The sequence below is a fragment of the Polypterus senegalus genome, chromosome 12 (genome assembly GCF_016835505.1).
Source record: "Polypterus senegalus isolate Bchr_013 chromosome 12, ASM1683550v1, whole genome shotgun sequence".
Taxonomy (NCBI): domain Eukaryota; kingdom Metazoa; phylum Chordata; class Cladistia; order Polypteriformes; family Polypteridae; genus Polypterus; species Polypterus senegalus.
The window spans coordinates 134,420,111-134,447,178 of NC_053165.1; the positions used below are offsets into that span (position 1 = coordinate 134,420,111).

Here is a 27,068-nt window from a genome sequence, read left to right on the forward strand (position 1 = left end):
ATTATCTATATTTATGTCTAATTCTCATATAAAACATGGTCATATCATGTCAGTCACAATAATGAACAAACACAGTCTCCTATAACTTAAAGATACACCTATTTTCAGAGAATTTTTGACCATATTGAATAAATCATTCAAACTGTGAAACTGAAAGTTGGAAAAATTAAGTGAACCCTAAGCTCATTGCAGTTAGAATTCAGCACACCTGGAGTCCATTTAATTAAATGAGTTCAGAGGTGTGACCTAGAATTACTTTGATTGATAAAAAGCACAATAAAGTTTGAGCTTTTGATAAGAAGCATATCCAGATGGGAATCATGCCTTGCACAGAAGAGCTACGATCAAGAATTGTTAATCTACATAAGGCTGGAAAGGGTTACAAAGTCATCTCAAAGATTTCAGATATTCATCAGTCTACTGTTAGGCAATTTGTCTATAAATGGAGACAATTTGGTATTGTGGCTACTCTGCCTAGAAGTGGTCACGCCCTGCCAAGATGACCCCAATAGCACAACGCAAAGTCAGCAATGAGGTAAAGAAAAATCCTACAGTGACAGCAAAGGACTTGAATAAGTCATTAGAACTGGCTAACATCTCTGTTCATGAGTCAAATATACGCAAAACATTGAACAAGAAAGGAGTCCGTGGCAGGACACCAAAAAGGAAGCCACTGCTATCGAAAAAGAACACTGCTGAATGGCTGAAGTTTGCGAAACAGCACTTGAAAAATGTTTTGTGGAGTGATGAAACCAAAATTGAACTATTTGGGAGGAACAAGCAGAACTTCATTTAGCGTAAAAAGGGCACTGCATATCAACATCAAAACATAATCCCTACAGTAAAGTATGGTGGAGGGAACATCATGATTTGGGCCTGCTTTGGTGCATCAGGGCCTGGACAGCTTGCCTTCACTGAGGGGAAAATTAATTCACAAGTTTATCAAGAAATTCTGCAGGATAATGTGAGGGTGTCTGTCTGTCAACTTAAGCTCAGAAGAGGCTGGGTGATGCAACAGGACAATGACCCCAAACATCACAGCAAATCTAGAGCACAATAGCTTCAGAAGAACAACTCCGCCTTCTGGAGTGGCCCAGTCAGAGCCCAGATCTCAATCCTATTGAGATGCTGTGGAATGACTTGGAGAGCCATTCACAGAAGACAACCAAATAATATGGAAGAGTTAAGGCAGTCACTGTAGGGAAGAATGGGCTAAAATTCCCCCCGCACGATGTGCTGGTCTGATCTGCAGTTACAGGAAGTGTCTGGTTGAGGTGATTGCTGCCAAAGGAGGATCAACCAATTATTAAATCCCAAAGTTCATTTTTCCACTAATAAATAAAGACATGAAAGAGTAGAATTTTGTTTGTGTCTTTGGCTTAAGCTCATTGTGTATACTGTATCAGTACCTGTGACTTGCATGAAGATCACATCACTGTTTATGACCAATTCATGCAGCAAACCAGATAATTCTAAAGGGTTCACATACTTTTTACATATACATACACACACTTTCGCGGCTTCACTCTATCGCGGATTTTATATGAAAGCATAACTAAATATATAACGCAAATTTTTTGCGGGTTCTGCAGACAATGTGTCTTTTTTACTTCCTGTACATGCTTCCTCAGTTGGTTTGCCCAGTTGATTTCATACAAGGGACGCTATTGGCGGATGACTGAGAAGCTAACCAATCAGAGCACGCAGTTAAGTTCCTGCCTGCTGAATGCAGTGTTAACCAGGAAGTCTCGTCTCGCTCATTCAGCATCAACGTGTTTCTCTGTGTAAAGAGTTGTGCTCTTTTGTGTTTATCTTTGTGCATAGTTAAGCCCTTCATTATGGCTCCAAAACGATCTGCTACTGCTTCAGGGGCCATGCCCAAGCACAAACGGAAGATGTTAACAATTGCCGAAAAGGTAAACGCTTTGGATTTGTTGAAGGCTATGATTCTTTTTATTTAAAAAGTAGGAAAGGAATATAAGATCTACGGCCGCAGTGTCCTTTTAACCAGGGTGCAAAACAAGTTGTAAGTGGATGTAATAAGGCAGTAGTCTGGATGGAATCTGCTTTAGGGATTTGGATTGAAGACTGCCAGAAGAAGATCAACGGTAGTGCTACACAATCGCCTGAAGTGGCTACTTTGGAAGAGCTGTAACGCTCTCCTTTGTTGTGCAGTAAAATTAAACTCATTGTTATCGGACAAGTCATCGTGTCATTGTTGGTGAGTAACCATAATTAATTTTCTACTTACAGTACTTAGTACATGTACGTACGTTTAGTGTCACTGTACACACATTTACTGTATACTATTTTTCTTGCATTGTATGTATTTATTGCTGGTGGCCTGTCTATCGTAATGGCTGTAACATATGTGATATCGGAGACACTCAATATCTTTAAAATAATATTTAGGTTTTACTGTATATAAACAGTGTGTTTATATACATAATTTCAATGAATCTTACCTAATATCTAAGAGAATACAAAGGGATTATGCTGTATAACTGTGCAGGGAATATTTATAAACAGTGTGGGAGAGTTTATATGGGCTTAAAATATATAAAAATAACCATACAAACATATGGTTTCTACTTCGCGGATTTTCGCCTATCGCGGGGGGGTCTGGAACGCAACCACCGCAATCGAGGAGGGATTACTGTACACACTCACCTAAAGGATTATTAGGAACACCTGTTCAATTTCTCATTAATGCAATTATCTAATCAACCAATCACATGGCAGTTGCTTCAATGCATTTAGGGGTGTGGTCCTGGTCAAGACAATCTCCTGAACTCCAAACTGAATATCAGAATGGGAAAGAAAGGTGATTTAATCAATTTCAAGCGTGGCATGGTTGTTGGTGCCAGACGGGCTGGTCTGAGTATTTCACAATCTGCTCAGTTACTGGGATTTTCACGCACAACCATTTCTAGGGTTTACAAAGAATGGTGTGAAAAGGGAAAAACATCCAGTATGCGGCAGTCCTGTGGGCGAAAATGCCTTGTTGATGCTAGAGGTCAGAGGAGAATGGGCCGACTGATTCAAGCTGATAGAAGAGCAACTTTGACTGAAATAACCACTCGTTACAACCGAGGTATTCAGCAAAGCATTTGTGAAGCCACAACACGCACAACCTTGAGGCGGATGGGCTACAACAGCAGAAGACCCCACCGGGTACCACTCATCTCCACTACAAATAGGAAAAGAGGCTACAATTCGCGCTCACCAAAATTGGACAGTTGAAGACTTGAAAAATGTTGCCTGGTCTGATGAGTCTCGATTTCTGTTGAGACATTCAAATGGTAGAGTCAGAATTTGGCATAAACAGAATGAGAACATGGATCCATCATGCCTTGTTACCACTGTGCAGGCTGGTGGTGGTGGTGTAATGGTGTGGGGGATGTTTTCTTGGCACACTTTAGGCCCCTTAGTGCCAATTGGGCATTGTTTAAATGCCACGGGCTACCTGAGCATTGTTTCTGACCATGTCCATCCCCTCATGACCACCAGGTACCCATCCTCTGATGGCTACTTCCAGCAGGATAATACGCCATGTCACAAAGCTCGAATCATTTCAAATTGGTTTCTTGAACATGTACTAAAATGGCCCCACAGTCACCAGATCTCAACCTAATAGAGCATCTTTGGGATGTGGTGGAATGGGAGCTTTGTGCCCTGGATGTGCATCCCACAAATCTCCATCAACTGCAAGATGCTATCCTATCAATATGGGCCAACATTTCTAAAGAATGCTTTCAGCACCTTGTTGAATCAATGCCACGTAGAATTAAGGCAGTTCTGAAGGCGAAAGGGGGTCAAACACCGTATTAGTATGGTGTTCCTAATAATCCTTTAGGTGAGTTGTGTGTGTATATATATATATATATATATATATATATATATATATATATTTCTCCTTCTCCAGATATGCTACAGAAATGTGCACAAAAATACAAAACCATGTATAGCAAAATCTACTGGACCAATTTCATGCTAAACTCAAGAGGCTTCAAGCATTTCAAAATGCTTATAATAGTGCCCGGTTTCTTTCAGATTCAGAGATTCATTGTTTAGTTGATTATACAGACATATACATACCAACCCAAAAGTGGTTAAATTATGACTAAATCATGTAAACACATTGAAAAAACAAAGCCAAAATTGTCTCAATGCTTCCCACATGTAAACATATACACCGATATGCATAGTATTTGCATGCCCATATGATACTTGGAGAGAAAGTACAAGGGACTCAAACACACATCTGTAACTGAAACACATGAAAATGTCTATGCAGTAGTGATCACAGTTATCAGCTGACCTGGAACAAAGTTGCCTTAATTGTGGGGACAACCTGGAAAAAAAAATCTGGGAACACTAAACCCAGACTCAAATGTAGAAATTTTCAAAAAAGGTAATGTATCAAGCAAACAAAATACTGAATTTAAAAAAAAAACACACACACACACCAGGGGATGTCCTCCTGGAAATTGCTATATTCATGCTTAGTGTTTGGCATGCCAATTACCTCTAGGAAATATCTGAAGTGGTTCTGTGAGCTGGCCATTCATCTGCTGCTCCACCACAGCATTTGTGTACTGTAAAAAAAAGAAACAACAACAAAAAAAAAAAAACAGAAAATTCAAACATGGAACACATGTTTCAAAAACCAAAGAGATTGACATATTGCCCAACACTTAGGTGACCTGGCACCAGAAATGGTTTTCTCATCCACATGTAACAAACACAAAACGACAATACATGCGACCTATAGGACTTGACACTCTTGCTTTACTGTAAAAAATTCATACATCAGAGGTAATGATCAGCTTGGAGGCCATTGTGTCCAGGATAGGGACTCCAATAATAATGAGACCACCTGTTCTGTCCCTATACTGTACTACCTCAGCATTTTTGAGAAATAGTAATTGTTAACAAGCAGCCTGGAAAAGAAACTGTTCCTAAACAGAGCTACATGGGGCTTGGAGACTCCACAGCAAATTAAGATGCCACCGGCTATTTGGAGCAGAGTCCAGCTAATCTTTCTTTAATGGAAAATTTGCCAGCTATTGATCTGCCACTTGTAACGCCTGCCAGCAGCTTTCCAATCACCGGCTGTCAAAAACACAAGAGCGCTCTTTGTACTGATGTGACATACAGAGTGGGCAAGCAAGTTGCTCTAGCCATCCTGCTGCTCTTAATTACACTCTGCAGTCATAGCATGAACACTCCTTAGGCACCACAGAAGAACCTGGACTGCAAGTGTGTGTCTAGGGTTTGAGTACAAGCAAGTACAAATGTGAAATGCTTGGTTTTATAGACACATTGGCGATGGAGAAAGACAGATCCTCTTGAAAGGATAAGCATGTGAATGTATATAGCAAGGAGAAAGCAAACAGTATTTATACACAAATACAAACCAAAACATATATACATTGGATTTTATATTATATGTCCATCATATATTACATATATACACATACATGTATATACATCGTACATACACACAAATATGCATGTAAATGCATGCTATTAAGTGTGTGATCACATTAACACTTTAAAATAGAAGAAATGTTAATATCATGCCAATGTCACAGTACACAACCTCTAATCGTCATGTATGTCGCACTTGTCAGGTACAGTTGCTGGACTTTGGCAATTTACATGAATGAAAATTGCTAAGCATGTCCAATTTTGCGACTGCGTGTTGTCCTTCTACCACCGTTGTGTGCACCCCTTTATGTGACAGCCAACAGTGTGTTGCCTGAAGCTGCCGTCGCTGCATGAATGATTAACAGGTATGGCAAGTTCTGTCACAATCTCTCCCTTTTTTTTTTTATTTTTCCCCATACTGACATGGTATGTAAAACATAAAAGACTGCCGATTGCTTCTATCTCGCTAAAACTATGTAATTGAAGGCTAACTTTAACGTTAACATTATACAAAGTTAATGTCTGTTATACCTGATTTTTATCACTCTTTAATTTAATATTGTTCTTTATGTATGCAACTGCTGGAGTATGTGAACTTCCCCTTGGCATTAATAAAGTATATATCTGTCTATCTATCTATCTATCTACAACTGACAAACAGCTGGAAAAGTCATCGAATGTGAACTAGCTTTTAGGCTCACAGGACTTTAATAATATACATAAGAAACACAGTGATGAGAAAGGAGGGCTACAAGATGGTGGTAAACCATGTGCTGAATGAGCACACCTCAAGTATTTATTCCTAGGCACAGACCTAGAAAAAGGTGGCCGCAGGAATAACTATTGCTACAAGGAGCAGCATCGCAAAAGGCTGTTCTAGTAAGCATTCATAAAACCAGAAGGGATTATAAAAAGTTTACCCAGAAGTTATTTTGGAGTATAGCTTACAAACTCCTTAGGTCACTCCAAAAACTGAAATGCAATTAGGAATAGAGCACAGAATAAGTGAAGGAGATGCACAAGTTAAAAAAATGACTGCTTTGCATAGTTTTGTTATTGTAACAGACATCCGGGACTTCTAAGGAAGAACCGGCGGAGAAAGCTTGCGTGGGGCATTACTCTCACCAGAACAGCAGAGGGCAGTCACCTTGGCTTAGGACAGTGCCTCATGTTTGAAGCTGGGAAGCTCAGCCCTATTGGGCTGAATGCCAACACACATGGAAGTGTTGGCAGAAGGAGATTACAGTACACCAGGAGCACATCTGGGTGCTCTACAATAGGAGCAGCCTCACTCCAGAGAGCCAGAGTCAGGAGTAAGATGTTGAGAAGGAGTGGAGGCGGAAAAGACTGGAGATAGAGAAGAGATAAACTGCTGTATGCTAGATTGTACTGGTTCTTTGATACCATGCTTTCTATAGGGGGAATGCAGGAAAAGTGTCCCCCCCATGAAAATAAAAAAGTGTTGTGCTTGAACTTGTGCCTGTTGTGTTGGGTAGGTGAGAACATCCCCTGGTTGTCACACCACTTATTTCTTTTGTACTTGTGCCAGTACTTTTATTGTTCCCTCTCCTGTGTTCTTCACTACACTATGCTCCAAAAACACATTTTTGTACTGTATACTTTGGCCTCTTTATAGTTCATACTGGCTGGTTTTGGTTCCAAGACCACTTCCATGTATCTGTGTATTAAATGTACATTAGGCAGACACTGTATTAGATTCAGCTGCCAATCAAAAGTAACCAGCAGCATGATAGGAGTAACAAGAAGTTTAAAGCAAGTAAATAGGTGTGTGCAGTTCAAATGGACAACAAGAAAGACTAACTATAAGTGTCTTTAAACTCACACATATCCACCAATGAATCAAGAAGAGCATCCCTACTACTGAACTGAAAATTAGAGTCATGGATTATTAATTTTATTCCATACAAAAACATACAATCAAAGCTGGTCCTGTGGTGCATCCATTATTTTTTCTACTGCTTATCTTTTCCGGGTTGAGGGGCGGCAGTGCAAGGAAACACGGACAGATATCCCCTTACCCTGCTTTCTTCTCCAGCTTCTTTGCCTCGGGGGATGGGGAGGGGGTGAGACGAGTATTACAGAGGTGTTTCCAGGTGAGATGGAAGATGTAATCTCCTCAGTTTGTCCTATGTCTGCCCCAAGGTCTTCTCCAGGTTGGATGTGCTGAAACATCTCCAACAAGGAGGCATCCAGGAATCATCTTAATCAGATGCCAGAACCACCTCAACTGGCCCCTTTCATTGCAGATGAGCAGCAGCTCAACTTTGAGCTCCTCGTGAATGTCTGCACTCCTTAACCTATCTCTAAGGCTGAGCCCAGACACCCTGTGAAGGAAGCTTATTTCTGCCTTTTGTACCCACAATCTAATTCTTTTGGTCACTACCCAAGCTCACGGCCATAGGTGAGGGCAGGAACGTAGATTTACTGGTAAATGGAGAACTTTGCCTTTTGGCTCGGCTCTCTCCTTGCCATCAGCAACCAGCAGAATTCGTGAACAAGCCCCAGAGATACGCAGAGTGGTTCAGAACAGGTATCTGTTGAAAGCACAAATGGAGAAGAATACATCTTGTGCAGTTAACATACAATTACAGTGGTGGTACTGAGAGAAAAGCATACTAAAATGCAAAACTCGTTATAACTCGTCACAGGCTACTGCAACGGGTGACCCAAACAAGTTTTGCATGTTAGAAATAAAACAAGATGGTATGTTTGCATTAACTTTATGTAAGCTGAAATAGAGAAAATTATTTTCTGTCCTTAGAAATTGCAGTTCCTGCTTAAATATTAATGTAGCAAGCCCAGGGACTCATCCAGTCAGGTTTCAATAATAAAGGCATGTCATTTAATGGCAAATTGCCAATATCAAAAGGATTTTGCTCCATGCTGTATGGCAAATAAGTGAGCTTAACGCAGGTCAGTGGTCGGACAATCATTCGACATTCAAATTGAACATCTGTGGGATGTAACAAGTATCTGTTAAAACTTCAGAACGTACTAAAGATGACATTGGTCAGAAAGCACTGCTTTGTTAAACTTTTAATAGCTGGTAGAGCACATGACAAGATGAATTTCTGGTTGTCTGAATGTAAACGGAGAAACAAAACCACTAACACGGGTTGGAATGATATGGTGGCCTCTCCACATGTGCATGTCTATCGTATGTATTAAGTTGTTACAGGATGTGCATGTCTGTGTGCAGATGTATGACATAACCACATTATTTAAACATGTGCAATTCAATTCAAGAATATTGTTAGCCACAGTCTATCCCATTAAAAACCAAACAAAAGGAAATAATCATCCTAAATCAGACGCTTGGAGACCATGCAAGATGCACACAGACTGCAACTGGGCACAAGATTTGGACCCAAAGGATGCTGGATCCACGAGGAAACTGTCCTAATCATTGGGCTACTGTACCACAATATTAAATGACTGTGCATCTAAACATATTTATATATTATATACATACACACATATATACCTAAAACACACAGCAGAAACATTAAGTCCACCTTCTCTTTAAAACATAAATCCTGCGCCTCCAACAGCCAATCGCGGCTGCAATAACTCAAAACATTCAAACATTTTCAAGAGGTTTAGGTGAACTGACAAGAATCAACAAGATGTGTGGTCTGAGCAACACTAACTGTGGAATGACCACTCTCAAGCAAGAACTTGTAGTTCCATCACCTGAGAATGAGCATTTCTAACATTTGTGCAAACATTTACCTTAATCAGTTTCTGTCTGTACTCCTGGGTTCTTGTTCATTAACTCATTTGTAAGGTAATTCATTATTTTGAATACGTATACATCATCGACTCTTAAGATTTGTTTTCAAAACCACTAAGCATGTTCCGGCCCAGCTAGCACTTGGATGGGAGGTTGTTGCTGGAAGAGATGTTGGAGAGACCAGCAGGGGGCTTTTCACCTGTGGTCTGAATGTGGATTCCTATGCCCCAGGGCAGTGATATGGCACACTGTACTGTAAAAATGGTGTCATCCTTCAGATTAGACATAAAACCGAGGTCCTGACTCTCTGTGGTTATAAAAGATCCCCGGACATCCTTCATAAAGAGTTCTCGCCATAACATTTGCTTTCTGTGCCTGAATCATCATAAGGCTCAGCACACACACTTAACAGTTATGTGCACTTAGGAGTACTGTAGTTGGGGACAATATGTTCATTATAACAGTGGTGTAATTTCAATACATAAAAGCAATGACAGACTATGTAAATTGATAGACTAACACATAGATACAGATAAATAGATCTACGTATGTTGCACTGACAAAAGCATGCAGTACCAATGCGTGCAGCTAGTGGGCTTCGCTTACTACTGTATCTCAGCCAGTCACTGCGGAGAAATGTACAGGAAATTAATTTAGTGGACAGTAACAAAAAACAGCAAACAGAATCTCCTACACATTAAAATGTTTTTAAGTCTGATGCTTTATGATGAAATTAATAGGCAGCTTTCAAAGAACTTGTGGCTGCTTTTCCTCCAGGGCTAGAGGCATTCAAATACGAGTGAGCAATAAACTAGTTGGTTTGTTATGTCAGATGAAATTGTTTTGGTGGTAGGGATCTCAAAGGACAAAAAAAAATAAATAAATTAAATCGGTCTGCTAAACATTGGTAAATAACATGCTAACACATGTAAACAAATCTGTGCAAACAAAATGAAATGAAATGTAATGTCCATGTATTAATATCTTAATGGTAGAAGAGCAGAGATCTGTGACAAGGGTGAAGACCACCTCAAAAAGGCACTGAACATACCATGGAGTTCAAAGCAGTCCATCATCTGAAAGTGGACAAAAATTGGACTCTACAGCCATACTGCCTTGAGTCAGGCCACTGGACTTGGCACTTTTCATAAAGACTACTTTGATACAAATTGTCACTCTGGAGAGAAAGATCACAACTCAACACCAAGGCATTACACATAAAGGATGACTGATTTTGAATAATTTTGGTGATCATTTAAAATCAATTTCTAGACTCACAGGCATCTACAACCTTCTTTCTGAGCTCATTTAATAACGGTATGATGGCACCATACATGTAAATAGCAAAGAAAAAAGCAGAACCTCATAATCTGTGGTTTAAATAAAACAGGGTCCATCTGAAGACTCCCTAAGTAGGTTCTAATAATTGGGACCAAATCTTGAACACTGGATTCTAATGAGATGCCTCTGAAGTGGTGATAAATGTAGGTGTGTACTTACTTATTCCACGTGACAAATCTGAATTTTTGTTAATTTAGATTAGTAAAATTAATAAATCATGTCAATTTTATGTGTCATTTGTTTACGTATATCACCTTTATCTGGATGAAAGCCAAATGTTCCTCTGTTTACATATGTTGAAAGTGTCAACAACTTTCATGGGTTGGTTGTTTTTGTTTTTTTTGGACTACACTGTGAAAGGGAGTGTAACAGTCATTTATACACATACAAAGCACTGGGCAAACTAAAGCACATTCAAAATAAATGTTGAAAAGACACTTTTAAAAATAAAGTTTCTAAACATTAAAAACTTTATTATAAAATTGCAGTAAGCAGTAAAACGCAAAATCAAATCAATATTTGAAATGCCCATTATCTTTAACCCTAAACATGTCAATTGATAGTTTATTCCAAGCATTTTGGAGAATTTGCCTCTCTGCAGACTGACTGCTTCTGTAATCCCAGACGTCATTAACGATGTTGAGATCAGGGGCCTGTGTAGACCATACCATCTACTGAAATCGACAAAGTTCTTCTTGCTATGCCCCCTTTGTAAGAATTGATGATTTGAACGATAAACTGTCAAATCTGCCTTTTTGTTTGGTTATCCTTCTCCCAGTTTGTTTCATTCCCCAACGGTTTCTTTTTCAGGTAATCCGTTTGTTTCAATTGGCTCATTATATCATTGACCATTAGCACCTGTTTGTTATACTTGTTTAATCATGCACTACAAAGTAATTATTATGCAATTATTGTTTGAAAAGAGGCCAATTACTTCATTTTATTTTTTTTAACAAATTACAAAAATTTTTTTTAACATGTAATTTGTTCTTTTGCACTGACACACTAAAGGACAAAAATACATAGATAAATAAAAAATAGCGTCAGTTAATAGTGTCTATATACTATAATTATTTTTTGCACATAATAGATATGTTTTGTGTACAACATTTGTAGCTTTAAAAAAAATAAACACAGGAGCTTACTTTAGTTCAATGGAGCACCATACTTTTAAAAATGCTACATACAATTGGCCATGAGAGAAAGCATTCCTGGGTACTTTTCTGTTATCGTGATGCAAATTCTATTATTGTGACGCAAGACGGAAAACTTACGATTAGGCACCTAATTGGAATTTTAAGATTAGGCACCCAAAAGGGACATTAACATCAGGGACCAATAGAGAACTATGCTCCTTCCCCACTAACTTTAAGGTTTGTATTTGTAGTTCGGGTAGGCCAGTCTTTGCGTCACGATAATAGAAAATTACCCACTCCCTTACCCGGGAGGATGCGTTTTTTGAGGAGCAGTGCCAACTGCTGGGCAGAGCTCCTCTGAAAACAAACCTACTTTCAAATGACAAAACACTGGATTCAGGTACTATTTAATTTTGTCCAAAGGGCTGCTTATTGATGCCAGGAAGGCTCTGCTTTTGTTGGACTTGTGCGTTAAATATTCTTCACCTCTTAGACTTATTTCTACACCCTGCCACAACATACTGTATATCATGTTATATACATTCACACCCACACAATACATACATATACATACAAAAGCTACATGATCCTGACTGGAAAGAAATTGTTGGCTATTCCTAGACAAATTAAGGAAAAACAGCATTAATGAATGGATCTGACTCACGATTCCATGGCCCAGACAAATCTAACCTCACCACAAAGTAAACCTAACATAAATATAAATAATGCAAATATAAATAGGCATAAACAAAATACTGTCATAAAAAATACAATAGAAACTACAATATGTTTATTATGACACACCCCTTCCCTAATCCAAATACTCCAGGCATAAACATCGGGCTTGGCAATGTTTCACAGGTTATTTCTTTCCAACAACTGAGGAGAATGAACATCCTTTCCTGCCACCCAAGAGTTCCTCTGGATTATAACCAAACCAGTCGACAAGATATCCAGCCTTCATGCCCTTGCTTCCTAGAATCTCAATCTCCTAGTGATTTTCAAATGAACAGGGTTAAGATGGGAAATATAAAAAGTGGGAATGAAAATGTGCCAGGACAGGCAACTTATAAGTGACTAGCAACACTCATTTTATAGTCAAGTTCAGGTTAGCTATATTCCACAATGTTTTTTTTTTCCGCACATGTAGGTGGCCAATGGCATTGGATCTTTAATAAATGCAAGGTCTTCATCTGAGAAGTATTGCATGGGATGCATTTTGTATGGTTCAAGTACAAAGGAATTCTTACTGGCATGCTTGGCCAACACACCTTTACTCTCTGGAAGAGTGAATCTCGCTCTATAGGTTGTGCAAAACATAAGAACACAGTACAACAGGCCAAAAGTAAAGACAAGCCCTGCTGTCCTGGCAGTTTCTCCCATGATTCTTAGCGTCCCACTTGCACTATAGCTGCATGTTTATTTTTTTTGCATTTGATAGTGTTCTGCAAATTGCGCTATTATTTTCAGATTCAGTCACCTGTGACCTTTATTATATCTGGGATGTAAAGGTTTACCTTGTTCAAGTGCGAGTCAACTTACAACTAAAATGGTGGAGAAAAGTGTTACTTTGGATGTAATTAAAGCTGGACATTCCTTTGAGTCTGTAAATAATATACATGGCTGGAATAAGTCCAGTTTACTACATTTATAAGAAAAAAAAAAAGAAAGTTATGAAAGCTTTGCTGCTGGTACATCAAATGCTGCAAAGACAGTGTCTCCAGTTGTGTGAAAAGTTTCCAGTGAAAACAAAACTCAACATTTAAACGTAAGATTTGACAAGACAAAGAATCAGCTGCAAACTAACATGAATCTTCCTTCACATCTCCTTTTCTAAAATCTGCTTAATACTGAACTCTGTTACTAGGAGCCTTGTGGTGTTATGGGTCCACAGCTCGCTTAACAAAGGCCGTTTCAGTTTTAAATAAATAATCACCACAATCGAGGCGGCTTAGTGAGGGGGCATGGTGGCCATAGCAAGCCATGGGGTGATATGTGGTGTGGGAGTTTCTCACTGAGTGCACAGGCGAGGGACTGCCCACATCCGTGATTGTTCCCGTGGCTAATGTGCTGCAGCTGCTATGACCCCTTGCAATATAAAAAGAAGCGCGAGTCGGATGGGAGGACAGATCGATGAAAATGAAAAATAAAACGAAAAGGACGGAGGTTACAGGTAGCGAGGAAGCAAGTCAATGAGAGAGAGAGACAAGGAACGTGAGGGCCAGCGAATGAGCACTCGTGGTCAGCTGCGAGGAAGCTGGGTGTTAGGCCGACAACCCAGGCGTTGGAGTTGGAAGTTGCTCCCGCCGAGCGAGCAGGTAGCAGGAGTGACCAGGGAAAGGCAACTGGCCGCAGAAGGCTCGAAAGGCAGTGGGAGTCACGAGGCTTGGTCGGGGAGTATCCAACTGGCCGTTGGATTGAACCAAGTCTCGAGGCTGGGATGAGTGCCAGAGCGAAGCCAGGGATCGGGAGGTCTCCAGTCTCGTGTGTGAGTGAAGGGAAAAGGGCAGCTGCAGAGAGCATCTTACCTGCTGCTAAGCCCAAGCGGGAGAAGCAGGTGAGACACCAAACGGGAAGAAGCACTGAGCTTGTTGTTTTTAAAGATTGCTTCCTGCTGGATGTTTTAACCTCTGATTTTAAAGGATTGGTTTTTTTTTTGTATGTTTTTAACCTCCACATTTCTTTCATGGGATTATTTATTTAATGACTCATTTTGAAAGCACTGCACTTTATTTGAACACTTTGTTTTTGATTGTCTTTTAATAAAAGCACTTTTGCACATTTTTACCATCCCTTGCTCAGTTATTGCCTCCACTGTCTAGCTCACCTCGGTTATATCTATCGACGGTGTTGGGTTCAAGGGCTCCCAAACAATGATGGGAGTGTGGAGCTGAACCTGCATCGTCACAAGCCTGAGCCTGTCCCAATAGCACTAAGACACAAAACAAAAAACAAACCTCCATCAAAGAGAATGAGCATTAAGAGCTAGCTTGGAATTGTCAGTTCAGCTAAAGTGCACTTCTTTGGGATGTGGAGGAAACATACAAACAGAGTGGTCCATGATCTAATTATGCAGATCCAGATTGTCTGAATGACTTTAATTTATGCAGGGACGATTCCAGTTCCAGAATTTTTTGGATGATTTTCTATGCAATAAACTTACACTTAAAGTTATAGCGTAATGAAAACTGCATAATTAGATCTGGACCACCCTATAGACACAATGAGAACATTCAAATTCAAATTCAAACCATGTTGCCTTGGGTAGATTATGTGTAAAATGGGGGGTTGATTTTTTTTTTTGGCAATCTTACGAATTTTATCAAGTATGTTAACCACTGTGCCAAAATTCATAATATTAAGTAATATGTTCATTGTATTTAATGGAGTGGCTTTTGGACTTTTAAGTAGCATCCAATATGCACAGATTTTATTTTTTTGTGGAGGGGGGTTCTTGGAAGTTGGAACAAAACCACATGTGAAGAACTAGTGATGACTGTTCATGAAAAACAATTTTCAACACCATGTAATTGATATCAAAAAAGTAAATTAACTGTTTATTTTCGTTCCTATGCATCTAATGTTTTGAAAACACAACATGTTTTAGGAATTTGGTTAGTCATCAACATCCCATTAAAAAAATGCCAGTGTCATCTGCAACAGTGAAAAGGTAAAAATGTGTAAAGGATAACAGATATTGGGAGGTGGATTTTTGGGTGATTCCAAACTAATTTGTCAGTTTCATATACAGCTTTATTTTATTTATTTTTTTTAATTCTAAAGGGTTGCCTTTTCACTGCTGTAGATAACAGAGATTTGGTGTGTATTTAAGGAAGTAGCCAACCAAGGATCCTTAAAGCACCTGTTTCTCAAACTCTAGATTCTTGTTTAGTTATCATCTTGTGCAGCTGTGCATCTGGGCCTTTCCCTTCTTTTTCTAACCAATTGTAGCACTGCTGCCTCACAGTAAAGAGATCATGGGTTCACATCCTGGGTCCTCTTTGTGCAAGTGCTTTTAGTAGCAAGAAAAGCACTATATAAATGTAAAGAATTATTATTATTATCCTGGTTAGATCCAGTTTGTCCTCTTTTCTCAAGACACTATTGAAGACATCTGTATGAAATCTTTGGTTTCTTGGCAATCGCATGGAATAACATTCCACAAAACAACAATACACAGACATCTTTCTTGAGAAACGTCAGGAAATTCAGTTCCTTGCAACCCAACAAAAGCAAATGCACTTGCTTTATTAACCATAATAATGGGTTTCAAGTGTGCAAAAACAATAACAAAGGCTTCTCTAGTAACCAATTAGCATTTAAATAACTAATTATGAGTAAACTAAAAGAGTTTACCATTAGCACACTGATTTAATGGCTGCTGAACATGGAGTTTTGCAGTCAATACAGTATGTGATTAATTATAAATCAGTCATGTCAAGAACTATTCTAAACATTTGAATGCTAGTGTAAATCTGAGACAATGTAAATTTCTCTGGAAAGGTACTCTAACCAATATATTCAAAGTCTGTAACAGCAGATCACATTGGTGGATATTATGAATATAAAACAATGTCTTACATCAGCTGGCTTCATTTGCCACATTATATTACACAAAGAAAAATTGACTGTTTTCAAAATCAGTGCTGGACAAAAAATTGATCTGCACTAAATGTACACTCTCATTTTCAAGCACTAAATTCAAAGCAAAAGGCTTGTTTAACAGGTTATGTTTTACCTCACAACTATTTATATTAATCCTGAGGATATGAAAGTTATTTTTTTGTTTAAGTCTACTGTTTTTTTTTTTCACACTAACGATTAAAGGTTATACTTAGCCTTTCTGTTTACATATATGTTGAATACTTTTAAGTTTAGTTCATACTTACTTATTTTTAAATATTTAAGCCATTATTTATATAAAACATTTAGTTCAACTTTGTACAATACTGTAGTTTACTATTTGCTGGAAAAAAAACCCTTTCAGAAAAACCATTACAAGTTTTAGAGAGTGTATCATTAGTCCATCGAGTCCTTTCCCAACTATGCCTGCTACTAAACTGGCATCGCATTCAACCCTCCTCATCAGAACTCCTTCTTAAAAAGAAAATAAGCTTTGGTTTGTACCTCTGGCAAAGTGTGCCCTTCCCACTTTAACTTAGGTAAGCTCCTGTGGCCTAGCACTTACTACAGGCTTACCCAATCAATTCGCTTAACAATTGCCTATTTCATTGATTAAGGCAGCAATTAACATCTAATCTACTGCAGTGCATTAAAATCGTCACCTGTACAGATAAAGAGCTAAACTTTGGGAGGGGGTTGGGTGTAAAGGGTAAAACAAGCAAGGCACTGGAAGCAACAGGCCACTGCAGAGGCAACCAGGTCAAACAGGGTATTATTTTGGAAACCCCAAGTTTCTAAAATAAGCTTGTGATGACAACAAACAAATAAGCTAATGATTGTATGATTCACTTTGTGTGAAAGTAACCAATAGGTCAGAGAAGGGGCGGTAGCAATTTAATCATAGATAGGCCTGTACTGTCACCAGACTTTTGTCTCCAGTCACACATTTTCAATAAATTGAATTCTAATGGCAAAGGTCAAGTGTAGAATGAATTGCTTGCTTAACTTTTTCATATCAGCCCCTTAAATTTCTATTCATTTCACATAATAGGTATCCAGTCATCTGGAATTAGCCGTGCCGCAGCACAATCTTCCGTCTCAGTGGAACGTAAACAGCCACATGAGCGAAATCGCCATGCTTTGAATATGAATATAATAATTGCTAAATGCATAACCCTTGCATAAGACCCCACTGCTTCCACTTTGCACCTGTATTAGGCTTTTTTTTCTTTAATCAGCATGTTTTGCACGGTTATCCCTCAAGGAGTAAAAAAACTATTAAAAAGAACTGCAGCTCATTTACTGAAAGACGGGAGATTAGGCATCTCAGATGTAGGCGGAGAAGCAGGACCCTATATTGCTAATACAGTTTCCTTAAATGAGCCCCCTTCCTGTAAGCACAAATGTCCCTTGGGACAGCTAATCCTTATCAGTGTGCACTGTATCACCATGCAAATCAAGGAAGTCTGAGGACTTGCTTACTACCAGACAACAACTAGAACGTGATTCTGGAAACCCTCTATATTGAAGTCAGAACTTGTCTGGCCCAGAAAGAAATATTAATTGCCACAAACAGTCCAGCAACATCAAAATACAGCACACTCAGCAACTGAGAGCACATTCAGACTTCACTGAGAACACAAAACATTCTAAAAAAATCTACACTGAGATTATATCCCTAACAATATAAGAAGGCAGCCAGGGAGACTCACAATACCTGCTTATTTTACTGAAGCACCCCACACTGATAGGTTACTGTGCCCTGCAACCTCCCTTTAACAGGGTATTATGCCAAACTTTAAAGGACATCAGGAGACTTGATTGACAAATACACATATTAGCATTAGAGCTGGACTGACATGTTATTATACCCAGCAACACGAAAGACAGCCTGCAGACTTTCACAGCAGGTTATTGTAGACTGGGGCATAAACGTGTACCTCGGAAACTCACACAGGCAGCATCTTGACACAGCCGCACCAGTGGATAATCTGGAGCCCACAGTGACAGCTCACTGCACCCTTCACCAAATGACAGTCCTGCCAGCGGTGACAGTGGCAAAACAACTGCTCTGAAAAGGTGCTGCACAAGGCAACAACTGAAAGAGATCTGGAGGACCATACCTAGAATCTGATCTAGTCAGAAGCTACCTCAGGCAATCTTTAGAGTCAAGCTGATGTACTGCAACCTGGTCAGAGTAAATGTGTCATCTTAAGACAGCAGATACCTGTTTAATATCACTTGTGGATATACCAAAAGTGCTGCACCCGTCATCTATTTAAAAAAAAAAGGACAAGCAAGTTTCAAGAAAATAAATAAGATGAAAGAAAGTGTGCATCTCCAAATCAGTTCAGACTAAGCCTGTGGCTAAGATACCATTCAAGTCAGATAGGGGGTTAAAGACGTCTACAGCTGAAAGTAGATTTTGAAAAATTTTTGAGCCCAGGGGTAAATTTTTAATGAGCCGTAACTTTAAGTACTGCATAATAAATAATAAAAATTGATAGTTCATTTAGCCTACACTGCACCTAATGGAAAAACCATTAAAATCTATTACTCTTAATGTCTCTGATGTGAGCATTAAGTATGAGAGTAGTTATGTTTAAAATATAAAATAAAAATAAGGGGTATGTGACCTGCTCCTCAGTGGTGCTGGAAATTAGAGCCCACGCGCACCCAAGCCGCTGGGGCACATCAATAAACAGCTACAGCAGCTGTGCAAACTGCTGCCTTAGGCAGCACTCAGCGGGCCAGCCCCATCCCAAACATTGGTCCAAACACACAGACCAAAGAGAAGGTGTCAAAGAAGGCAGATGCTGCTGCAGGAAACGTCTCGCTTAGCTGCCCATGTCCACCTGCAGGCAAGCATAAGCAATTTGGGGGTGGGGGTGGGGGTGGGGGTGGGGTCTGGTACTAACCTCTAAAAAGCAAAATAAACAAGGAATATGCCAGGTGCACTGCCCTTAGGTTGCCAATGATGGTGTGTTTGGGGTGCGGGGGGAGGAATACTAATAAAATAAAAAAAAACCCACAGACGCTGTTACTTACATATGATAACATAGCTTTCATTTCCTCATCACTTCTGACAGTTATCCGGTCACCATCCTCATCTTCATCTGCAAGAGATAGATAAAGCAAGGGCTTACCCTTTACAAAATGAAATTTTAAGTTTTAGCATCAGGAACAGAAAAACACTACCACCCTGCCATAAAATATTAATACAGGATACAAGAAGCTGTTTATGTCACAGACTGCATAAGGAGGGTTTCAACAATCACTGTGACAAATGTATTACCTATCACCATGGCTACTTACACTACTGTGAGATATAATTGGTTACGTCTCCTTTATTATTCTAACTGGAGCACAGGCAAATGACATGACTCAGTCATGTCTCAGAGTATCAGCAGCGGGATTTGAACCCATTTCCCTGGGTTCTGAAGTCCAAGGTTATATCCACTATACCACACTGACTCGGTCTTCTAGGATTCAGGGTTACTACTCATGTAAATCAGAAGAACACAGTTATGATCTGAACATTGTAAGTCAACCAACTGTTCATACTTATATATAGCTGTATGCCAACTTGTAGGTGAAGCCCATTTGGTTTTTAGTTTTGTCTTGCACTTCAGTGTATAGAGGTGTGTGAACATTAGAGGTTCAGTTAATTAACAACAAATGAAAACCAGGGGGTGGGGGACTTACATTCAAAAGCTGTAGTTGTCGCATCAGGCAGGACTTGACTAATCACATCCTAAAAGTAAAAGAAACACTGATTTCAGTATTCACAATAATACACAAAAATCACACAATGGATACTTAATTTTAGTTCACGGCTCAGCCATGAACTTGCTCAAGTTACCAGAACTCCATCATTAACTTTTTTTTTTTGTAATTGCCAGAATGGACTGAAAAACACAATGCCTTTATCTATTCAATCTCAATCACCAACAATCTTGGTCTGTTTGCCTCACCCCTTTAAATCCACTGGAAAGCAAAGTTTTAAGTGTGCATCATAGGCTTGCCACTTCTCCCAAACCTTTCACTACTTTTACATACAACATCTTGGGCTACTCTTGGGTGCAATGGAAGCAGACGGCGTGGTGCAAGTGAGCTGTCACTGTGCCTCAAAACCCAAGAGGACTCGTGAACTTCTGTAAATGTTTTCATATCAGAGGAGGCCCCCAATTTAAAGACTTATGCATGTTGTTCCCAGGCCACGCACCTGTTACAATATAACTGCATAAGAGGAGACTGCATTAGCCAGGTATTGATGGCTCTGTCGACTGAGGACCCCAAATTCAAACTTGCTGCATCTCTTTGAGGCAACATACTTGTGCACCTTCTGTACACTTGGACCGAGCACCTTTGGATTCTCCCCTATTGCCAATGGTTCCTATGAGCCCCCATTAATTTAGTAAAATGTTGGACTCTCCACACATTTTGAAGTTCTTCTTCCAGCTTTGCCACAGTCACGGTTCAGCGCACAACTAAATTTTCTAGCATCACTAAAATATAACAGTGGCTCCCGATATACATACCACCCAATAAAATTAATCTTTCACTATGGGTAGGACCCTAAGTGGTGTAAACGAGTTAACACCCCCCATTAAATCTTGGTAGCCCAGCCCCACTTACCAGCACGTCTCTGAAGTGAAGAGGTGAAGCCGGATGCACAGTCCAGTCAACGTCCACCCCGTCGGGAACTTTAATACGAATGACTAATACCTGGTTGTCCATATCGCCGACAGAATTACAAAACAGCAGAAGCATACCAACCCGCTGACATGGTCCCAGCAGCGCCGCACCGCGCCACTCCGGAACTGCGCACCGAGCGCGGCCTGCTTCTCCGAGAAGAACAGGCTTGAGACAACCGGAAGCAAAACTGTGCTGTGACCTTTCGAAGAAGTTGAGTCCGCCATCTTTATGAGTGGCGTATGGATTTATGGCAGAGAGTCGAGGTTCCTTATCTTTTGGATCAAAAGGATCCCAAAAACAATTGCCCGTGTTTAAACGCATAAAAAGTGAGACAAACGAAATGGTGTAGTTTTTTGATCTCGAACGTTTAGTGCGATCTAGTGAGATGCTTCCTTTAAAACTTTAAGCCTTGACGTGCTGTCAGAATTATTTTTAAACGACCCAAAAGCAGCTAGGACTCATACAAATATTCCTACTTTTTAAAGCTGTTGACAGCTTCCCACCATCCAGTTCAATGCAGGGATTCAGTGGGTCAGTTGCAGTGCGTTATCGTCAGCTTAAAAAACTTAAAAAATAGGCTTTAAATGTGCGTACCTTTCCACCAAAAGTCGGGATTTATAAGAGAAAACTTAACGGGAGAACGTGAATATGTGATATTATTAAATATAATGATATTTTCAATACTCTTGATATTGGGATATGTAAGTCATTATATGCTGATGATGGGGACTGCGTAGAAAAGAGACAGAAATCTTAACTTCACAGTTGGTGGAGGAGTGGGGTGCACAATGGAGATTTAGATTTTCTGTGCCAAAGACTCGGGTTGTTTGTGTTAGTAAAAGAACATCTAAGCCAACAGTTGATCTGACATTATATGGACAATCTATGGAACAGATGTCAGTGGTGAAATTCATGGGAATGTGGATGGATATGAGAGTTACTTGGAAACATCACACTTACAAAATAATAGGAAAGTGAAAGGTTTTACTTAGTGTCTTTAGATGTGTAGTGGGGTATGATTGGGGGGCAGATAGAAAGCCTCCCAATACACTATACTATGCATTAGTAAGAAAAGCAATCGATCATGGGTGTGTTTAGGCTATTGCTTACAGGTCTACTACTCCATCTGTATTGGAAACGTTAGGTGGAATATAAGCTTTATGAATGCGTTGTGGAGCAATTTCATGTTCTCCTGTCTCCGCAGTATAGGTGGAAGGGGTCCAGATGCCTTTACATTTAAACAGGCTTCACTTAGCAATGGCATATTGGGTTCATCTTTATCGTCATGAAGATGAACATCCAACAAAGAATATATTTACAGATTGCTGGGAACATCTTAACAGCAGGATTAATAATTTTGGATGGATTAGTAATAAACTAGAAGACACAAATCTTACTAAAGCCATGTATGCTGCAAGTGTGGCATTATCAATAACTCCTCAATGGTTAATACCTCTACCAAAGGTAGATATCACTCCACAGAGGAGAATATCAGAACATGGGACATAACAATCAGTGGAGAGCATCAATAAAACATGTACAATGTCAATATTATGGCCATGCCATTCATGGATGGATCAAAAGACCCTAATACTGTCTGTGCAGAGGTAGCCTGGTTCATCCCATAAATTCAATTTTTGGGCAAGAAAAGATTATCTGATAAGTTATAAGTATACACTCTAGAACTGGTGGCAATTTTACTAGCACTATGGTAGGTACAACCTCGAAATGTTGAGATCTGTTTAGTTTTATTATCTGTATTGAGCAGCTTAAAGGTTGGAATATCTGCATGCTGATAAGATATTATGTTAGTAATCAGACAGAGTTTGTAACAACTGAAAAACCTGGGAATTGTGATGCCATTCTTGTGGATTCCAGCACATATCGGCGTGGAAGGAAATGACATTGTAGACAAACTCACCAGACAATCACTGAAAAAGCAAAATATTGATTTAAATATACCAGTAAGTAAGGGGAGGCAAACATTTTTATCAAACAGGCCATATTTGCAATCTGGCAAGAAAAAGATAAAGAATTGAAAGACATGTCTATGGCATTCAAAAGAAAGTTACATCTAATTGGGCAGAAGGAAGATATAATGTCAAGGCTAAAGATTGGTCATACTCGATTCAATTATACTTTACTTAAAATTGGAAAGTATAATACTGGGATGCGCAGACATTGTTGTTATTGACGAACAGTAGAACACATATTGTTGAAATGTGGAGCGTGTGTAAAACAGGAAGCAGTTGAGGGAACAGAATTCTATCACAATGGGTATTTTATTAGGATGTGGACAAGAGTATACAGAATATCATAAGATTATCCATGGATATTTAAAATAAAAAGGTTTATATTATATAATGTATGATTAGAAGTACAGAGGATAGGGTACTTTCACTGTTTCCTCTTCAAACTCTAGTTCAGTAGGTGGTAGTAAAGTACATTAAAGCTGGTCTGCCAACTGCCACAACTCAGAATAGAAGAAGAAGAAGAACTTGCGTATTTTTATATCAACTTTGACCCATCCGTACGCATCATTTCGGGGAGATGATGAAGTGAGGACACACTTGATAAGGTAGGCCAGTAAAATGCTGCTCATTCAGCTAAACTGCAATTGACTTGTGCAATTCATATTACTGAGCCATTATTATGATGTGGGTTGATGTGACAAAAATATTAAGCCTCAGAAGTGATAAAAATGATGTACAGACTCTATTTTAGTTTTGTTTTAAGAGAGACAATATTATGTACTGGCATTGAAGAGCTTATTTTTTTTGTCAGTTTATAAGGCTATCGAAAGTGCAGTAAAAACACACAAAGGTCTAAATCTCATGTCCCACAGCCTATTTCATAGCCTAAGGGTTTGAGAAAACACAGCTTGTTTGGTGCTCCTAGAAATCAATGCAAATGGCCACATACAAAAGCAATGAACTTTTAGAGTCTGGCAGGACTTTTTTTCCAATGATGATGGGTGGCTTATGAGTTGATTTTGACACCGAAGAGCCATTCTGTTTTCCTAACGTAATTAGGGCAATTAACAGCACTTATTGCAAAAGGGGCACCTAGTGAGAACGATGCTGCTTTTGTTAACACACGCAGTGACATTCCATTAACACACAAGTCATCTGCAATGCCAGGATGGGACTGAAATACTTTGTGGCTCGGTGGTTGAGGGTCAGCCCATGGTTCATTCATTTTGAGGCAAAATAGCTTTTGTAGATGATTTGCTGGCGATGTTGCCATACATGATGGCTGGCTCATTAGTAAGGTGCAATAGCAATCATGTCATTTCATCTGTCAGGTGATATTGGCTACCCACTCAGACGCTGGCACTCTTGTCTTTCACTGATGCCATGCTCCAATGCTGTTCTTAGAGCACCATAGAAGAAGGTGGCGGTGTCTCTTTGCATCATATGTATGAGGTTGATTAACAAGGTCCATATTTGGTTGTTTCAGGGTGGTAACCTAGCAGGGTTCGAGGTGCGTTCACATATGCACATGTATAAGATAATTGTGAGTCACAAAGGTAAATTGCATAGAGATGTGCATACACTAGATTTCATAAATGTGATATTTTGTGGCATACACATGCTCCTGTTTTTAAGAACTCACGTAATTTCACGCTCAAATCCATGCGTTGATGGTAACAAGACTAACTTTCAGGTTTAGCACTGTTACAGTGTGTCCCAGAGCTGCGGAGTAATAGTGAACTAAGACAAAGACTAATTGCACTTGCAGTGTGCTTTTTGGAGTCGGGGAAGGAGGGGGGAACAAAGTTGTGTAATATATAGACCACCTTGTGAGCAAGTTTAAGGGACTTAGTATGGGGAGTAATGTTAAAGAATGAATTCTGCATCCATCAGACAAACTGTTACAGACCTGAAAAACACTTATTTTACATTTATATTTAGACTGAAAAATAGTATGACAAATCAAATTTAAGTAACCACGTACTTGTGTTGTGTGGACAAGTGTGTGGTAAAAAAAGAAAAACACCAGAATTGCTTTTTTCTTGCATATGCCAAGGCCCCTTGGTGATGTGGGCCCCAGCGTGCATACCACCCAGGTCTCGCTGTTGTCCGATTTACCCTTGAGTTACAGAGAGACACTTCTGCTTTAGATACGATTCTACTAACTTATACCTCTCAAACGTATTATTTTCTGTATAGGAATTTCTGGAAGTTTTCATATGCAGTATCCCTTTACTTTTGTTGAGAATTTTCAAATTTCAGCAGGTTTCACTTCCTCTGTCAAAAAAAAAATCTCACTATGGTGCACTGTTCAACAAGGGTGCAATCCTGCAGCAGACTGTCTTTGTTCATTTGGTCTTGGCTTCAGCTAGACTACGGGTGTCGAACTCCGGTCCTGGAGGGCCACAGTGGCTGCAGGTTTTCATTCTAACCATCTTCTTCATTAGTGACCAAACTTTACTGCTCATTAACTTCTTTTGCCTTAATTTTAATTAACTTGACTCAAGCCCATTAGTTATCTCTTCTTCTTTAATTAGCAGCCAAACAATAATGAGACACGAAACGAGCCACCACATGACCATCACCTGTGCCCACCACACAGTATCTGAAAATGAAGAAAGGTGAAGGTCTCGGTAAGGTTGATCTCTCGGGTCATCAAAACATTTTGACGATGTTCTTAGAAAAAACAGAAAATCATCACTTTTGAAAATGTCAGCTGTGGCAGAATGAGAGCAGCAGCAGGCATTGTAATTAAATAACAGGTTTAATGACCAGCAAGAATCGGCTTCTCATTAAGCGACTGGTTGGAGTGAAATTGGTTGGAGTTTGAAGCCCCAGTTTAGCTGGTCATCTGTTAGCTCATTTCACGTCTCATTTCTGTTTGGCTGTCATTTAATGAAGAAACAAATCAATTCAGAGGACTGAATCCTTAAAAATAGGGCCATTCAAATGAGGGGAAAAGGAGTTAATTAGCAGTGAAAACTGGTCACTGATTAGGAAAAGGGTTAGAATGAAAACCTGCAGCCACTGCAGCCCTGGTGTTTGACACCCCTGAGCTAGACTAATGGCAGACCACAGCGCTGTATGTGTTTAAACTACCCATAAGCCACTGCAAAGGTGAGTATTGCGTCATCTTCTATCTGTTGTGGTTACCCCATCATTTTCAAATTGCCTTTACTTTTTGATTTACCCTCATACAATGGATTTGACCAACATTTGAAATATATGTTTTTAAAAGATATACTGTTCTTTAAATGATATAGTGTGGTTCAAAACCTTCAGCACAGTAAGAGTTTGGCAGCCTAGGTAATTGCTATTTAACCTGCATGCATGTGTGTTTGTCAGAAAAGAACTTGAATTTCAGGACTGGATTGTGGGAATCGAACCTCTTGTTTAAAAATCTTGCATGGTTTAATTTAAAGAAAAAAAAGCTGCTGCTCTTTCAAGGTAAATAAAGGTCTCATTACTACAAAATTCATGTCCGTGACCTCAGACATACAAACATATGCATGTTTTGCGAGCATGATGATGCGACCAGTCAGCCATGAGCTGCAATTATTTTAACTTATAATGTCACACAGTTAAATTTGAATGTGTTAAGGAAGTTAGAAATGATACCAAGATTAATAGCTTTTATGCATACCGTACATAGCCCCAATAACAGGATGGAGACTTTGCCTTCATCTTCTAAATGTAATACACATTGCTGTCCATCCAAAAAATTCCTCCATTTTCTAAGCTGCTACATTGAGATTGATACAGGAGTCAATAATTGAAAACAAGACCAATGAATGAGGGGGAAAGGTCAGCCTTCAATTCAAAAATGCACCCCTGTGTGAGGGACTTATTCATAGAAGAGGTTTGGGTTGAGAAGATGAATGGCCTCAAAACTTACTGGCAAGCAGACCAGAAGGTGTGGAGTCAGCCGCCCTCACTGGACATCTCAGCACTGTGGAGGGAAGGGAAGAGGACATGATTAGCACCAGTGCCCCTCTCGGCCCTGGATGGTATTATGTACCTTAGATGAACCCAGAGAGTGACCTCGTGACATGTGTACATGACATTCATCATGTTATAGTTTGTGGCATGCGTAGCTTTTAAGTGAAATAA

At 39.5% G+C, this 27,068-nt stretch overlaps 1 protein-coding gene across 3 annotated transcripts in view; it reads right to left on the reverse strand.

Annotated features, from left to right (window-relative positions):
• Positions 1–21,150, reverse strand: part of map2k5 (mitogen-activated protein kinase kinase 5) — a 78,113-nt gene extending 56,963 nt beyond the window's left edge. For all 3 annotated transcript variants that reach the window (XR_005636057.1, XM_039773507.1, XM_039773508.1), the window contains exons 1-4: positions 20,926–21,150; positions 19,993–20,041; positions 19,336–19,403; positions 4,529–4,598 (exon numbers count right to left, since the gene is read on the reverse strand). Coding sequence is in view for 2 of the 3 variants with exons in the window: in XM_039773507.1 (XP_039629441.1) it covers positions 4,529–4,598; positions 19,336–19,403; positions 19,993–20,041; positions 20,926–21,060 (322 nt within the window). In the remaining variant the exon portion in view is untranslated. The remainder of the gene's footprint in view (positions 1–4,528; positions 4,599–19,335; positions 19,404–19,992; positions 20,042–20,925) is intronic.
• Between the last annotated feature and the right edge of the window lie 5,918 nt (positions 21,151–27,068).